At 36.2% G+C, this 14,884-nt stretch overlaps 1 protein-coding gene across 1 annotated transcript in view; it reads left to right on the top strand.

The window, feature by feature from the left end:
* Positions 1-14,884, top strand: part of LOC129263770 (atrial natriuretic peptide-converting enzyme-like) — a 40,291-nt gene that overhangs the window by 13,093 nt on the left and 12,314 nt on the right. The window contains exons 4-17 of the mRNA XM_054901681.2: positions 534-646; positions 2,918-2,985; positions 4,034-4,160; positions 4,888-4,966; positions 5,315-5,344; positions 5,558-5,590; positions 6,044-6,196; positions 6,851-7,045; positions 8,249-8,368; positions 9,925-10,032; positions 10,579-10,674; positions 11,600-11,710; positions 13,140-13,250; positions 14,156-14,263. Of these exons, the coding sequence (XP_054757656.2) occupies positions 534-646; positions 2,918-2,985; positions 4,034-4,160; positions 4,888-4,966; positions 5,315-5,344; positions 5,558-5,590; positions 6,044-6,196; positions 6,851-7,045; positions 8,249-8,368; positions 9,925-10,032; positions 10,579-10,674; positions 11,600-11,710; positions 13,140-13,250; positions 14,156-14,263 (1,452 nt within the window). The remainder of the gene's footprint in view (positions 1-533; positions 647-2,917; positions 2,986-4,033; positions 4,161-4,887; positions 4,967-5,314; positions 5,345-5,557; positions 5,591-6,043; positions 6,197-6,850; positions 7,046-8,248; positions 8,369-9,924; positions 10,033-10,578; positions 10,675-11,599; positions 11,711-13,139; positions 13,251-14,155; positions 14,264-14,884) is intronic.

The following is a 14,884-nucleotide window of genomic DNA, read 5'->3' as shown; positions in this document are numbered from 1 at the left end:
TTCAGAGTTTTTCTTCTGTACGAAATCAAACGCATTTTTAAAGTGCAATATTTTCGGCAATTCAAGTAAAAAATAACTACTTCTTCTTCTCCTCCTCCTCCTCCTTCTTCTTCTTCTTCTTCTCCTCCTCCTTCTTCTTCTTTTTCTTCTCCTTCTTCTTCTTCTTCTCCTTCTTCTTCTTCATCTTCTTGTACACTACTACCTTGTCCAACATCACCACTACCACTAATGCCATTAATATCAATGTACAGTAAATTTCAAAGTTCCAAATAAGAACATTTAACCTAGTCTGCTCTTTCAAGGTGACTCCTCCCGCACTTTCTGTAAGGCTGGATATCATTACAGAGGGATGGACATAATTTACGGATCGCAATACATTAAGGATAGAAACATTATCTCAAACACTTTATAATTGATGATATGTTTATTTTGTTCCCAGAGATTTTTTAACGCGGATATGATGGTGGAAATGAAATCTAATTGAATCGAATGATTTATTACATCGACATATACAATGTTTTTTTTTGTCACAGTCAGTGTCTCAGCACATGGCTCTCTTCGGATTTTCAATAGAAATTTTACTCCCGAACTCAATGAGAGCCATTCAGTTGAGTATGAGGAGTTGGAGTCTGCCTTCAAATTAATGGTAAGTATATTGTCCCATCCAGACAGGTGGAACTATTCTTGTTAGGAAGAGAGGGAAGGTGTGTGCGTGTGTGTGTGTGTGTGTGTGTGTGTGTGTGTGTGAAGGTATGTGTGGGTGCGGTGTGCGTGTGTGTTTATGAGAGTATGAGTGTTCATGTGGGGTTCCTTTTTTCTTCGTTTTACGTTTCGTCTGTTTCCTTCAATCTAGAAGATCTTTTTTTCAGAACTTGGTGCACTGTAAAAAAATATTGGGTAAATTTTGCCAGCAGGAGGGTAATTATGTGTCCAACCAATTTGGGGCAGTATTTTACCAAATGTGGGAAGCATATTGTCCAGTAAGGTTAAAAATAGGCAGCAATTACTTTAGAATGGGCAAAATTTTCATCACACTGGATAAATAAAAATGCTCAAAAGAAATGCCAAATGTTGGTTGGACACATTACCATTACCATTACACATTACCCTCATGGAGCATTTTTACCCAATATTTTTTAGAGTGTGGAGTGTGTGTCGCACGGGTGACATGCATGTAACAGTACATGGTGCAAGTAAAAACGTAAGGACTGCTTTTACAAGGCATCTTTTTTCTTAATCATATCACGAAAGAGTTACCCAGAATCCCTTTCCATTATAAAATAAAAACAAGAGCAAGCGTTATGAATTATGCCACACAATCGGAAGACTCTCCATTATCACAAATGAAATGTGTTCCTAACCTTAAAGATGCTTATAATCTTAACATCAAGCAAATAGCGATCGAATCTGCACGCCTATTGTTTTAACATTTTAACGTTTATCAGCCATGGGATTTTGACGCAAAAGTTTCAGAACAGCTTTAATCAATAACCGTAAAATGAAAAATGCTTTCAAGAAAAATAAAGCTCATTTTTATATCATGCTCTTACACTAAAGACCAGCTACTTCTGTCGAATGCAGATTGCGTTAGTTTGTTCTGTGGGGGTCCATAGCTATATTTCAGTGGTCTTGTGTTTTATAGACTGTATTCTTCCAGCATTCCTCCATGGTTCGGTGTATGAAGATAGCCATGCTCTATATCTTTCTCCAGTTGCTTCTTCTTCATCTTACCAGGGGCTCGCGGACACAGCTGATTAATCAAACTACCTCAGACAATGTCAGACCCTGGATTGTATCACGGTGATCATGTTGCACTATTTATGAGAGGGCAGCCATATGCCGCACGCCACCTTTTGATTTAATGACCTAAACCTATTCACAGTGCGAGGGCGCCAATCGCTCTCTGATGACTGCAGGCAATAAATGACATATAAAAATATTTTTCTACATAATTATGAGAAACATAAAGTAGGGAATAAACTCATGCTCTGAAAAGGAAATACCGGATCGTACGAAAACTATTTTTCATTTTATCAGCAGATCCATATTTTGTAGGTCGGTGGGGCTAGCAATGTGGAAATATGGAGTAAACAATAAGCGACCAGACATGCGCAAAAAAAATCCAGGGGCAGAGGGATGCTTCACTGCATCTCGAGATAGAAATGAGATTTAAAACAGACCGAATGTATAAACTACTTTATGAAAAAAATACATGCTTTGAGATCATAGAAGACCAAAACATTAACCATGGGCCTGCAGGCAACATCGGAAATTGTTTTTAAATCAACATTAATGTAATAAATTAAATGAAAATTAAACCGAAACTCCAGTACGACATAACATCAATGATAAATACAGAACAACCGAAATGAATCCACTTAATGGATCCCCCAATATGACTTCCCAGTATGGAGTACAGGAGTACCACCTCTTCAAAGTTGGGATTCTTTAGGTTTGCAGTCTCTGGAAGGAGATTGCAATTTTCGCGGGGTTAGTTCAAAATTGTGACGTCATCGACGAACTACATCTTTAAGTAGATATCTACGTTTGCCTATTATAGATTCTTTTCTACGATTAATAAATCAAATATACACATACAAAAATGATAATATCGTTTAAAGGGTGTATAATATTAGATTATAATTTTAGTGTCCAAATACGACCTGATGAAGTTTATTGATAAATTTTACACCCTTTTCTACGATTTCGAAATTGGCAAATTAGCAAGCGATTAATTCTCTATTTAGCTATATCTATCAATTCAGGAAAACGACACAACGCTTAGGTCGTGTTGCCTAACCTATCAAAAATATCATGATGCCGCCCCTGATCACATGTATTACCCATTCATATCGATTTCTATTGGCCATTAAAACAATGTACCTTCACATTGATCTTTCATTGATTGTACCCGTAGATGGATATTATATTTTTGGACAGTGATCTTGCAAGCAGTTACAATTCAACGCAAATTGAAAGCTTTCGGTAAGATAATTCTTCGATAATTATTTTTGATATTTTAAAAAATAATATCATTTATAGACGTATATTTAAAAAATAACGCAATGATGAGGAATATCTTAAGACGATGCCGAGGGTTGCAACGTGACCTTTTGTCTTGTTGCGATGTCAAAGGGACATAACACCTTTTTTTCTCTGTCGACAACCACATATTTTTGTCATGACTGCCCATTTGAAATTATATCTAAGTTTGATTGTTAAAATCAATGGCCCGAATTCACAAAGGTGGACTAAAGTTATACCGGGGTTAACTTTAGCCATGGGTTAAATAATACCCGGGTATAAAGTAGTCCATCGTGCTATTCACAAACGATGGACTAACTAAGCCATGTGTTAGCTTTAGCACCCGGGGTTAAATTTAACCCATGGCTGAGTTATACCCCGGTGTTAACTTTAGTCCATGGATTAAAAGACGTCAAATGACGCGTTTTATACTCCGGTATAACTTTAGTCCACCTTTGTGAATTCGGGCCATTGTGTTTTCTTTTCTTATTGATTACATTGGTTTATCATAAAAGCTCATGCAATTCCTTTTACACTTCTTGGCATTTAAAGAGGGATTTCCTCAGCTACTCGAAGAATTCCATTCTATAATTTTCTGAACCGCTGTGAAATAATTACGATTTATCGACTATTGAGATTTCGGTGACCAAAGTTGTGCTTAAATAATTCATTAATATTTAATAACGTTTTATTTACCCAAGGTAGCTACTTCAGTTAAAAAAATTCTACCAGCGGGCCCTGTATTAAATCATACGTTATTATTACCCTTCTCCAATCTATGTCCATACTGAGGGCCTTGCAAGAAGGTAGAAAGTCCTATTTTTATGTTTAGTATGACTCTGTTGGGAATCGAACCCACAAACTCCTGTTCATAGGGCGACCGCTCTGCCACTTATCCCCCATTTTGATTACTTGATTATTGTTCTTCTGACTTTATTTGGGAAATGGGTATTGAGGAGTGATGTGATATTTTCACTATTATTTCATTATGTTTTTTTTTTCTTTTTAGGTCAGGTAGTGTGATTGTTATCTTCAGGATAATTCTGACAGACATTCCGCGTAAATTCATTGCTCTTCCATTCACTTCACATAATCTCATCAAGACCAAAGACCATATAAGACATATCATTAACATGGTAAGTTATATAGCCTTTTTTTTCTATTTGATTGCTTAAGCGGCAGATCTCAAAGCGAAACTCTAAAGACCATACTGGACTATACAGCGTCCCGTTCTTGTTCTTATTATCCGGGCTCTTTATTTGTATCTCTTTCAAAACCCGCTTTTTGTTATGGTGATGATTTACATGATTTATATCCCAATGAAAAATAAACTTTTTGATTGTGTTGATGCACTTTTACGTATTATACAAAATGACCCCATTTATCACTTTTTTATTTAGAAATTGATATCGCTTATTACCTTACCGAGATATCACGATCTGAAAAAAAATCACTGAACAATTAAATGAATCTAAAATCATTGGAACCTCAGAAATGTGTATTCTATGTATTTTCACATATAAAATATCTATAATATATGTATGTCAAAAGTCAATAATTTACTTAAAGTTTCCTGATATTAATATATGCCGATGCTTAAATAATAATGAAGTCTAATTACATTTATGTTATGCAGAGATTAAGAGTTCGAAATAAGTATGTATTAATAGTAAGGATGCCCTTTGGACATGATGTTAAGCTGTTGATCCCTGTTTACTTTCTCGTAAGCAAATCCATATTTTCTGATGGATAATGAACGCTATATATTTTTTGTCTTTCCAAATTCTTCAAATTTAAAAGCACAACAATTAAGCGAGTAATATTCATAATTAGCTTTTCTTTGACTGTAATCTGTTTTGACAGACGATTCATCAACACGCTACGGAGGCAGGGGCCGAAGCAGGAATCAAGGTGGATTTAAACTCACTCACTATTCAAGAAGGTAGGATTAAGAGGGGTTTAGTAATGATGATGATGATGATGATGACGGTGATAATTGTTATAATGACGTTTATGTTTACTGTAGCGACTATGATTAGATGATGAGTACGATAACAGTATTAATGTTAAAGTGGTAATCGTGATGGTTGCACACGTGGTGGTGGTGGTAGTGGTGACGACGATGATAATATAAATGGTAAATGGAATTTGGTGACTATCTTATTATAACAACTCTCATGTTACTCTTAAACGCGTAAATATTTCATCAGATCTAATGCTCTACGCGTAACTACAATAGTCTATATATATGATTATTTTTCTTATTTTTTCTTCCATTTTCCATTTATAGTTTCGATACAACAAAACAACGAAATCAAAGGTAAGATATATACATGTATATATGTATATATATATATATATATATATATGAGAATTTATTTAACTCAATCGTGTAATTTGACACAATGAACTTTATAAAGCTAGACTCTAGGTAATAATGAATGAAAGACCGGTTGAACACTGTAAGTCAGTACTGATGTGATACTCATTTTTCTTTCCATCAAGTATTTGTTCTTTTCAATTTTCTTTTCAGATATTCCAAGCTGCAGACTTCCAAAAGAAGATGGTGAGATTATAGACTATGCTGATGACATTGACTTATAATAATAAAACGTCTACGCAGCGTTTGTACGAGTGTGTGTGAACGTGTGTGGAAGTAAATGGGAGTGTGTATATGTATGAGAGATCGGATTGGACCTGGAAGAAAAATACTGAAGAATGAACAGCGGATATCAATGGTCATGTATTCAGTAATTTGTAACGGTTAATGTAATGCCGTAATCATAGCAAGTGTTATATAATTAAGCACCCAGATCCAGGGTCTAAGTTTGTCATGATTGATAGTTTTATGTATCCTTATAAAGCATCCAGGATTTGATAATTGGTCATAGATGTGATCAAAGGGTCGGGTTTTAATTCTTTAGGGTTACTATGTCATGTAAGCAACCGCTAGATGGAGAAAATCGAAAAATATCAAACTAATTTAATCAATATATATACATATTTCGTTTCTATGCAGAATATATTTACCTTAAAGAAGGTGACGTCATGAATGTTACATCGCCATGCTATCCAGAGGAGGTGGAGCTTCCAAACGGGATAAGCCGTGTGTTCATAGCACCGGAGGGATGCAGGATTATAATCTCATTTTCTGAATTCAAATTGGAAGACGGTAAGAACTTTAGAAAGTCTTCTTAAGTTGTATTTTTGAGTAGCGGGAGACGTTGTTAATGAATGTGCGAGGGGTGTGTGGGGGAGAGTTGGTGGGTGGGTGTGTGTGTGCGCGCGTATGTTCAAAATCGTATTGTTCAGGAGATAAAAATGTGGGTCCGTGTGAGCGTGTGTGTGTGCGGGTGCGTATACTGGTGTTTAATGTAAGATCATTTGTACTTACACAAATTGCGAAATTGCACAAATTACGGAAAGGAATATTGAATGACTAACATGCATATTTTGAAAGCATAGCAAGGCAATTTGTGATAAAGTCGTGTTCATGGACTGCCTTTAAGATTATTATTAGAAATAGATTTAACATAACCCACTGGCGCACAGAAGGATTAGGAGCTTGGAAGGCCATGGCCAAAAACATCCCCGACCAAGAATAATAAGGGGAAAGGAAAAGGCTATGATGTTATTTTCTGAACATCCTGTTAAAACTATTTTTCAAACGTAGATTTTGATTTTACAAATATTAAAAAGGTCAAAATCTTTGCATGATTGCTTCGTTTGCTCAAATTTTGTCAAACATGCCATGATGTGTCCTCTAAAGTTTTCTGGTTCATTAGTAAACCCCACTGATATAACCACTTTCTACTTCAAATTGCAGAGGTGGAGTACCTCTATCTCGGAAGCGAGACCGAGCCCGACGTCGTTGGAACGTTCATTGCCAGATTTACTGGCTACGACTTTCCTCCCGACGTAATGAGTGCCGGACCAGGATTATGGATACGTTCATGGAGCTTTGCTGATGTTAATTATGGTGGTTTTGAGGCGAAAATGACTGTGGTCAAGAATGAAATGGGTAATTAGTTGTTGTGTGTCAAACCCGGGGGCACTTCCATTGACGAGTGGATACCATGCGCGATCATGGGATCTCGAAAAGCACCCTAAACAAGTATTTTCCATATTCTAAAAATGCACCCCTTAACAAGTATTGGCGTGTGAAACTCTACCCTTAACAAGTATTGGAAACAAAAGAATACCCTTAGCAAGTATTCTCTTAATTGAACCCCGAAACAAGTACAGCGATACTTTAATTTTTATATGTCACGGACTTCGGTCGTCGATTTGACCTTTACCTACATCATTGGGTTTAGTACGGCCCACCTTCCACACCTCGCGCAAATCGGACTCTTACACGTGGTGTTGAAAGTACATCCTTTTTAAAAACATTTTAGTCTTTGTTATACCCTCGCAAATTTGACCCTAAACACGTAGCTTTCCTAACGAATTAGATACGCTTTGTTCAATATTTTAGTGTTTTTGACACCCTTATTACGTTACGTACGTAACGTGCCCTATCTTGAAAAATTCATCCTTTTTACGTGCTTTTGGGGTCGCGCATGGTATCCACTCGTCAATGCAAGTGCCCCCCCCCCTCCGGTGTCAAACTTTTTTTTTTTTTTTTTTTTTTTTTTTTAATTGTGAAACTTTTTTTTATATTTTTTATTTAAGTTTTTACTTAAATGTTCCTCAATGGTGTACTGTAGCTTGTATATTTCCTCTTCTTTCGTCTGTATACCGTCTTTCTTTTTCCTTTTAAACAGAAATATAAATGCAAGTGAAGTTGCTAGTAACCTTGTACAGGCTAGAAGTAATCGTTAAATTTTTGTGTTCATGTTACATCACATTTTTAAAATAATAAAGTACAGATGATACATAGGAAATGTCTCGTAGTCAAGATGCAAAAAAATGATACCAAAATATGCGGGGAGAATAACTATATCAGGATATATCAATAAATTAATAATCAATTGTCCACATTTCAGACAAGACAAGTTAACAATTAATGGACATTTTTTCTGACTCACTCTATCTATCTCTATGATATGTCTTTATGTCCCCTTCTTTCATCGTTTAAACAGCTTTTTTAATGAATGAAAATGTTTTAAAAAGGGAATTTTCTACTTCCTGATGATATTTACCGATCGTGACTTTAAAGGTTAATACACATCTTATGACACCCATCTCACACACCCTCACCACGTCCTCTTATTTTTTTCAGTTGACTTCGAATGTCCACCAAATACGGAACCTTGTCGATACGCCTTAGAGTGTTACTCAGAGGAAGAGCAATGTGATGGCCACTTAAAGTGTCCTAGTGGAACGGATGAGATAGGTTGTGGTAGGTAGGCCTGTCTTTCAGTATACTTAACACCGATCTAACCTATACCATGGTCTGTGGTTTACCTATGGGTAGCCATGCCTGCCGGTAATACACTGTGCCACTTTGTGTGTTCGCATTGTGTTTGCTCAGTAGACTTCCCACAGTGTTCACACAGTATCGTGTATATGTAATTCTAACTACTATTATTTAAAATAAAAATACTCCAATTAAAAACTGTAAATATACCCCTTTCACAAACCCATCCTCCAATTATCCGCCTAAGAGTAATGCGGATAATTCAATAAAAATTGCATTCACAAACTCCGAAAATAATACGCACTATTTTTTTACGAGCGCCCGACCTGAAAAAGGCGGATAATTGTCATGGCAACTGCACACGCCCCCTCCGATGGGGTTGTGTTGGAAAAGGGTGACCTTTTGTGACCGCACCATGGCAATTATCCGCATTACTTTGGAAATGCGTTCACGAAGTCAAAATCTGGTCCCGATGCTGCTATTGTGCGGATAATTGCAGCATCAGAATAATGCGGATAACTCTGGTCCCGCTCCGATTTTACAACCAAATTGTGAAAGAAGATGATTTCACATTGTGTTACACACTACGAACACAGTGCGTGATACATTGTGTAACTAATGCCGGCGTAACAGAGTGCCGGTATAAATACAACATTTATCAGCAGATTCAGTACTAGCTATTTGCGAGAAGGCAATAGTTTCCTTTCTCATTGACTCATTGTGCAAAAAATGCAAGGAAACAGTCATTTTTTGCAAAGCAAGAGTCAAAACAGACTTGAACCTGGCATAGATTCACATAAAAAATGAGTTTTAGATAACGATGCTACACAAGAAACACAAATTACGAATGTGTATTTTTTTTATTCCGTAACAAATACATGTCATGTAGTTGTTCCTATTGCATTTAATGTGGTGTTCAAATGAATTCAAAATAAATGAGCTGCATATTCAAAATTTAAAACTCAATATGCCAAGTCCAGCTCAACAAGAAATAGACATGAATAAATTGCGAATAATAAAACTGGCGATATCAAAATAGAAATTTTAAAAATCGGAAAGTTGGTGTAAATTTAAAGTTTCCCATAGCTTCACAAGACGGGTCGTATGGAAGGAAATTATATTTTTTTGGGGGGGGGTTGTTCTGCAGATGTTTGTTTATTCTGCATGGCCTTTAAAATAGTACCTGCAGTTCAATTATTTGTCACATATCATTGCATATACCGGTGTGTTGGCTCAGTTGGTAGAGCGTCCGTCTCACAACCGGGAGGTCGGGGGTTCAAACCTCGGCCGCGTCAGACCAAAAGACGTTAAAAGAAGGGAGTTGCTGCTATCCTGTTTGGCGTTCAACGATTAAAGGGATAGAGCCTTGTCGATCTGGCGCTGAACAGCGGCTGCCGAGCCCACGATCAATTGGGCAAAGCAAATTTTCGGAGTATTTCATTCTATGTCCATTTCGAACAATGAAATATGGATTTTCTTTTTTTTCATAATGTTCTGCTATTAGATCGTACTTTTCAATTTCTTCCAACCATTTCTAGCCTGCTACCCTCCACTATCGTACTACAAGTGTTCAGACGGTCGTTGTCTCTCTCGTCAGTATATCTGCAATGGTCCTCAGGGATGTTCAGACGATGAGGCATACTGTGGTAAATAGTACATTAATAATACTCCTAAATGAGGGCATGAGCGTGCTACTGCTCACAGACGCTAAGTTTGTAGCACCTGTGAAATTGGTCAAGGGTATTTTTAACGATTATGGGTAATTTCATCAACAAAAATTTTTGTCAATGATGTGCTACTTGAATATTAAACAGGTTTTATCATTTCATAGATGATATGACTCTGGATTAGGAACTAATGACTCTTTGCTACCACCGGTCATTGCAGATATACGTCATAAGTAAAACCGTGTGGTAGATAAAAATTATTGCATGGTCACGTGATGTAGGTTCTCGACCAATCATTCCATTAGGAGTATGAATCGATCCAAAAAAAACTGTTGCATCTACCAGCTGTATAGGCCTGATACATTATTATGGATAGGCCTACTCACACAAATTGTTTTATCATTTTAACCTTGATAACGCATGCTATGAGCGTAAGACAAATAATAGATGTGTTTATAAAAGTAACTGATTTATATTAGAAATAACAGCGTTTGAATTGATAAAATATTAATTATTTTTTTACAGTCTTTACTTGTCCGAATGGAAAGAATATCACAGAAGTATTCATGTGCGATGGCTTTAACGACTGTGGTGATTATGCAGACGAACGGCAAAATTGCTGTAAGTTATTTACCAGTTCATAGTCTTCCTTATCCCATCTCTGCATTTTTTCCTATCAAGATGCAGAAATAGTTTAGTAATAAACCTAACTAAATGAAACCAATGCAAATCTACGAAAAGCCATGATATGCCCATTTCTGATTGACTGAAAGTCAAGTTTATATGATTGCGTGTTTGATTACAACTCTTTCTGTATTATTAACACGAATTGAATTAAAGTGACGAGATGAAAGGTTCAATTGGGTGCAAATATCAATTTAGTAATAACATCCAAATGAATATAAGCACGAAGTAGTTTGTATTTTTTAATGCTTAATATCCCCTTTCTTTTCCTTCTACTGTTTTTGTATTAATCTTCCGATTTTTGTTTAGTGCAAAATTATGCATGTTTCTACTAACAGACTCATCAATTGATACCTATTATACATACTCAAGAATCTGATTATCTTTTCCATTTATAAATTGCTACTTTACTATTATTTCCTCCAAATGCAGACTGAACTCAAATATTTCGTTTCAATTGTCTCATTTCAACTTCTCCATATTGAAATATAAACTGCTATTTTCAGGAGCATGCAGACAGTATAAAACATGTTTAGATATCATTTTACCATGTGGTCACACATTCATTGACATTCGACATCAGGGGAGCGTTTCATGAAAGGACTTGTCGGACGTTTTATCCGACAAGTCCCATTTTATCCGACAGTTACCATAGTAACAGTACCTCTTAGCCAATCAACATCAGAGAAAGATGTCAGATCTGACAACTTGTCGGATGAAAATGTTGATGAAACACTCCCCAGATGTAGTGAAGTTTTAATGACCTGCAGATTCTGATTGTTTTTGGCCATTTAACCCCCCCCCCCCCCCCCCACTCTCTCTCTCTCCATCTCTTCGTCTCTCAACCTCTCAACCTCCATAGCCTGTGATAGTGAAGATCAATGGGAATGCCCGGATGGAACCTGTATCTATAAACATAATGTTTGTGACGGGTTTCCACACTGCCCAGGACGGGAAGATGAGATGAACTGTCGTAAGTTTTGTTGTTGTTTTTTTCCTTTTCTTTCAGGGGGTGCAGCGTGTGTTATTCACAATAGGCAGCACCCCCTGGAAATCAGGTAGGTTTTCCAAAAAGTAGAAATCACCTTAAATTTGGAGTGAAAACTTTTTTTTTTTTTTTTGGGGGGGGGGGGCTGCTTATCAAATTTTTTCCTTGGTCATATCATCTTCAATTTAGAGTGATTTTTTTTTATATTCAAAACCAACACAATAGCCCCCCCCCCCCCCATTGAAAAATCGTTCTCAAAGCTTTGTCTTCTGCATACCTAATTTTTCAAAGCTGGCCAAATATTAGATATGGGACGCTGTGAAGAAAAGAGTTGCGTTTGATCACAACTCAAAATATCAAGCGCAGGTCCAGAATCAACGTCTTTGATTGTTTGAAATTTAGAGTTGCGTTTGATTAAAACTCTTTCTGCAACGGGCGCAGGATTTTGTATAGAACTACTCAAAAATTGCTCCAAAAATATATTTTTTAATATTACCATTCTTAAATAAAGAAAGTTTATTCTTAAAGCCTATATATTTTTAGATATGGTAAATCTCCCATCACTATCCCAACTCATTCCTTAATTATATGAGTGTTTGCCCGAAAACGGTTATCATAATTTATGAAGGATTTGAATTAAACATGAGTTTTAGAAGATAAATGTATCGATTTAACATAAAAAATTATTTTTTTTGGGTGCCCTAGCAAAATTAAATATCTACATTGGTTGAAAATTCATAATGTAATATTTTTCTGTAGCGTTGTAATATCTCATTAGTAAATTTGTGCCCGAATTGAAATTTTAGATAAAAATGATAAATATATTACGGAGAGAGTTGGCTAGATAGCAAAATTTGAATTCTAACGGTTGAAAATGCCAAATTTGAATTCTAATGGCTGAATGGAAAAATGAATCAATTCACTTTTGTACTAATTGATATATGATACTGACCCCTTGGTTTTGCCAAAGCTTTAAAATTGCTTTCGGAATACGATATATTTCATTGACCTTGCTTACTACTGAACCCGGGCAAATCACAAATAGAAAACCAACAACAAATCGATGATAATCACGCATCTATTCCAAATCAACTACATCAAACGTGGGAGTTAACCCAGATATCTGACTCAATAAACCAATTGAAATGATCTTCTGACTACAAACTGAGACTCAGTAGACAAAAACTAAAAAGATTAGATAAGATTGCTTGATTAGATGTCAAGATGTACTAGTATAAAAGTATAACATAAAAGTAGTTCACAAAAGAAAAGATAAGGGTAGTGGCGTCACTCTCCTTGCAGGTCCATAAAGAAAGGAAGATTTTTAAGACCTGCTGTAGACAATTTTCAATATAGAGCCAAAGTCAATCATTCCTGATTACTGCATTATATTTTTTCTACTTTGTGTTTTCAGAATGTGAGAGTTGGCAATTTCAATGCGGTGATGGTAGATGCATTCCTTACTGGGATAGATGTGATGGTAATGACACCTGTGCAGATAAATCTGATGAACAAAATTGCCCTAGTAAGTACGCATGCGCAAAGGTAGGATGTTATATATTAAACATGACTTTATTAACCGAGAAACGAGATGGTAAATACGGGAGGGGGGTTAACGTATCTATGGAAGGGAGGATGGCGGGTGAAGGTCTAAACATAAAACATTTTAATTCTAATGGAAGAGTTAAGTTAACTTTTAGCATACATTCTAATCTCAATATTTTCTTCCAAGATGTGCGTCGCCCTATTTAAAAAAAAAGTGTTATTTTCGTATTATTATTTTCGTATCGTTGCATACATTTCTTATCAGTTAGCCGTCACTAGTTTTATGGGGATCCACGTCTTGTCCATGTGCCCTAAAATAAAGAATGACTCAATAATCTTGGATTAGCTTAATTATTCATGAAAGTATTAATATCAGATGAGTGACACGCATAGGCGGTGTCTTCCTGAGATGTTGGTCCATCTAAAGGGCGTGGGAGACGATCTTCTCCAATATGCTGCTGCACAAAATGTGAAAATCAAGGGAAAATGAATTATCCTCACCGACAATGGTGGCAATAGCAAAACAAACAATCGCAATAATAACAATACCACTACCAGTTATATATTACACAATAATTGTCAATAGATGACAATATCATATGGCGCCCCCTATCCACTATTATGCTGGTCTTTGTATGTATGAAGCTGGTCGAGCTATATACTCAACCAATGACAACGTAAGCATCATTGAAGCAAATCCTTCCCGCAAGTAGGCATACCCAACCACACCTAAGTGGCAAGTGACAAATGTAGATTTATGGTTTGGCGAATTGCATTGGTGTCATAACGGCATATCAATCAATACTTCTTGATTCGCAATCCAACAACTTATCTAAAACAACATTTTAAAATATCTTTCTGTTTTTTTTCTTCTTGTTTCTGCAGAGTGCCCAGGAAGACTATTCCAATGTGCCTCGTTCCAGTGCCTATCCAAAGACCTTGTATGCAATGGTGAAGAAGACTGTTTTGGAGGAGACGATGAACGCGATTGCCGTAAGTACTGTACTCTGGCAAATTATATTTGGTCATGTTTTTCAACATAGCTTTCATTGAATTTCCTTTAATATCTAGCCAATTTTACTTTCTGATGATATTCAAATTTATGACAAATCGTTTTATCTTAATATAATGGGTTTCTACTTAGCTCGCTCGAATCCCTCGCTCCTATGTTTGTCAAAAACGTGCACCGTATCCAAAACTCAACCCCATATCATTTTACATATTATTTCAGGCTTCGGAATGTTCACCATGTCATGAACCACCATTACAAGAATGTCATCAATAAGAGTAATAGATTATGTATTCCGTCAACAAAATGCAAAAAAAAACATTAAAAGTCAAATATTTACAAACTTTTCATGCAAACATTCAGAAAGAAAATTCAGGGACTGAATTTTCACAAAAATAGCAATTTGACACGATCAAAATTTAATGTGCGACTAAGCTAAGAAAGAAAATGAAGTAACAAAACGGAGGAGGCTTGCCTAGAAATCAGTGGTGGATCTCGTCGGACATATGGGTTTAGTTGTTCACTATAGTCGGCCCCACAAAACTATTTGTCTTTTGCGATTGAAAGAATGTAATCTTTGCAGCTTTTTCCTCTGACCACGATCT

This window comes from Lytechinus pictus, chromosome 1 (genome assembly GCF_037042905.1).
Source record: "Lytechinus pictus isolate F3 Inbred chromosome 1, Lp3.0, whole genome shotgun sequence".
Classification (NCBI taxonomy): Eukaryota; Metazoa; Echinodermata; class Echinoidea; order Temnopleuroida; family Toxopneustidae; genus Lytechinus; species Lytechinus pictus.
The sequence above is the reverse complement of the archived record's forward strand: the minus strand, read 5'-3'. Positions and strand labels throughout refer to the sequence as shown.